Source organism: Nematolebias whitei, unplaced genomic scaffold (genome assembly GCF_014905685.2).
Source record: "Nematolebias whitei isolate Nwh7 unplaced genomic scaffold, NemWhi1 Nwh_scaf_8035, whole genome shotgun sequence".
Lineage (NCBI taxonomy): Eukaryota > Metazoa > Chordata > Actinopteri > Cyprinodontiformes > Rivulidae > Nematolebias > Nematolebias whitei.
The window spans coordinates 1-2,864 of NW_023626580.1; the positions used below are offsets into that span (position 1 = coordinate 1).

The 2,864-nt window shown below is 39.2% G+C and overlaps 1 protein-coding gene across 1 annotated transcript; it reads left to right on the plus strand.

The window, feature by feature from the left end:
* Positions 1-283: 283 nt before the first annotated feature.
* On the plus strand, positions 284-2,531 carry LOC119429812 (EF-hand domain-containing protein D1; the record flags this gene model as incomplete). Its single annotated transcript, XM_037697357.1, is given in 1 exon segment — positions 284-2,531. A coding segment is annotated over 1 exon segment (137 nt), but the record flags the coding sequence as incomplete, so codon positions are not given.
* Positions 2,532-2,864: the final 333 nt, after the last annotated feature.

A 2,864-nucleotide genomic window follows, 5' to 3' on the forward strand; every position in this document is an offset into this window, starting at 1 on the left:
TGTATGTATGTATATATATGTATATGTGTATGTATGTATATATATATGTATATGTGTATGTATGTATATATATGTATATGTGTATGTATGTATATATATGTATATGTGTGTATGTGTATGTATGTATATATGTGTATGTATATATATATATATATATATATATATATATATATATATACACACATATCTAGTCCCTCGCAGTGACTGCCCTGTGAAGGACTGGCTTCAGAAGGCTGCTGTGTAAGGTGCTGGAGAATAACGTGCTCTCCTGTCCTCTCTCCCCAGGTGCAGGCGCTGTCTCAGAGCAGCAAGTTTGAGGCTGAGATTCGAGAGGAAAAGGAGGAACGAATAAAGCAGCAGACGGAGAAGAAAGAACGACAAGCTGCTTTCAAGCAGCTGCAGTCTGCCTTCACTTCATGACCCCTCGGTCCTCACACGGCACAAACTAATCAAAACACAAGACAAACACACACAACACTTGCAATGACATCACTTTATGGCAACATGCTTAAAAATAAATAATCACAAAAGTCTAGAACATAATTACTAACAAACTACATGTCACATGTTCCTTCATCTCAGACATTCCTTTAATATTTTTCTGACTTTCCACAGATGTTCGTCAGACGTTCCTCAGACGTTCCTCAGATATAGAACATGTTTAAGATTTTTTTGGGCTTGAAAAAATCTACAGTGTTTTGTCTTGTGTGGATTTGCCTGTCCGACTTGATTTGAAGAGGTTTTCAAACCTTCCTGTCACATGTCTTCACTGTTTTCTGCTGTATGTGAATAACTGTTCACGCCTGGTCTCTGACCGTGGTCAGCGGTGGTTGGTCCAACTGGTTTGTTGAAGTAGAGTCTTCTCTACAGCCAACAAACTAAAACCAGGTTAAAAAAAGAAACTAGTCGTCTGAATCATTCACATGTCACCGTGTGAAAGACTCTACCTCTGTGTTGAGCTGACTGAACGAGTCCTATTTGAACTGGCATCAAGTTTTTGTTTTTAGTCTGTAGATACAAAAAGTTTCCTCAAAGTAATTTCACCTCCAAGAGAGCCATGCACAGTGTTGTTTAAAAGTGAATACGTTTTGTGCACAGGATCACTGATCGGCTGGTGCCCAAACTTTACAAACTGATTCCAGCTGTTGGTTGAATGAATGAGTTGTTCTGACGTCTGTGTTGGACCTGTTCAGAACATTGTTGTGGTTCTTGTCAGGAGCCAGTTCCAGGCTCACGCTAACTCTGTCACGTTGCCACTGCATTGATCCAGCCCGCTGTGCTCACTTCATGGCACTGACGTGCTCTCCGCTGGCTTCACAAACTGGCTCTGCCTTGATTCTCAACTTGTACCACATTATGTCGATCAGACGTAGTGCTCCATGAAAACAAAACGTTTGTGATCACATAAAATCTTACAGTTAGTGATGATGTTGGAGAAGCAGATGAAGTGAAGGTGTATTTTTAAAGAACGAGTTGAGACGGTTCTGTTTCTAAACTCTTTTGATTTGAAGCTTGGTGGCCATGTCAGACCTTCACATAAAGATTCGATTCATCCTGTTCTTTGATTCATATAAACATTATTTGTTCTGAACAAATACTTATTTTTTTATTCTTTGCCTACATCAGTGTCAGGCTGAATTTGGAACGTTTTAAACAACAGAGTATTGTACAGTGGGGGTGTTTTTATGTTCAAGCAGTACTTTTTGTTTTTGAATCCTGGCATGTGAGTATGTCCAACAGGACGTGGACAGCCTGTAAATGTGAGCACACTGGAGTTCTCTTCATCTTTAGAGCCTGTTTTCTGTCTTGAAGTAAAGAACGATGCTGGTAAAACTGAGCAGACCTGTGCTCATCATCAAACGTCTCATCACGGAGGAGACGAGCTCAAGTTGACTACAACTGTTCTTACACATTGGCATTCCTTCATTGATCACTTAATTCAGTCAGCTCCTCAGATCTCACATTTAAACATGATGATGCACAAATTACAAAATATTTCAGCTCCTTTAAACTGTAATTCTGCAAAGTCTGAGGATTTGTACTAGAACGGTTTGGTCCAGCGAACACTGAGCTGGGTCTCCTCAGCGATCCTGGATGACCCACTGCACACAACAACACATGTTGAGTGAAAATGTTCACACGTCTCCAGTTTTCCCAGCAACCTTTGGACTTGTCCTATGTGGGAATGGTTTGGGGTATTGATTATTGATAATTTCCCTTTGTAGCTGTTATTACAGATGTGTATTCTCTTTTGATCTCAGCTGGACAGAGGTATGTTTGATTTCAACAAAGGAGTTTGAAGCATGCCACAAGTGTGGGACCATATCTTTAGCAATGTTTCAAAACTATTTACCGGTAGTTGATAGAACATATTACTGTTTATGAAAATGTATTTTTTTAATGGTAAAACTGTCTTATTCGAGAGAGATATGTTGCCAAATATAAAACAATAATGACATATATTTTTAGCCATCTGTGTGTAGTCCTGCTTCCTGTGAAATTAAAACTTTAATAAAGGTACTTATAAACAAGGCTCGGAAATGTTATTGTAAAGTCACACCCATAAAACATAATATATTTAACCGGAGAACTTGGGAGAAAACCTGCGCATGCATGGAAAGAACATGCAAACTCCACCCAGAAAGGTTCGACGACCTTAACCCTGAGAGGCAACATCTCTACTAACTGCACCACATGCCGCCTTTTAACATGTTTATTCATCAAAAGATAACAACTTTATTGATTTATAAGAACTTAATATTTCAGGTCTCTCTTGTAAACGAGTCCTCGCGGCTCAATGGGACTAACCTGTATAAATAAAGGTTGACTGAATGAAATTGATCCTGCAGGAAATTGTTGTGCCA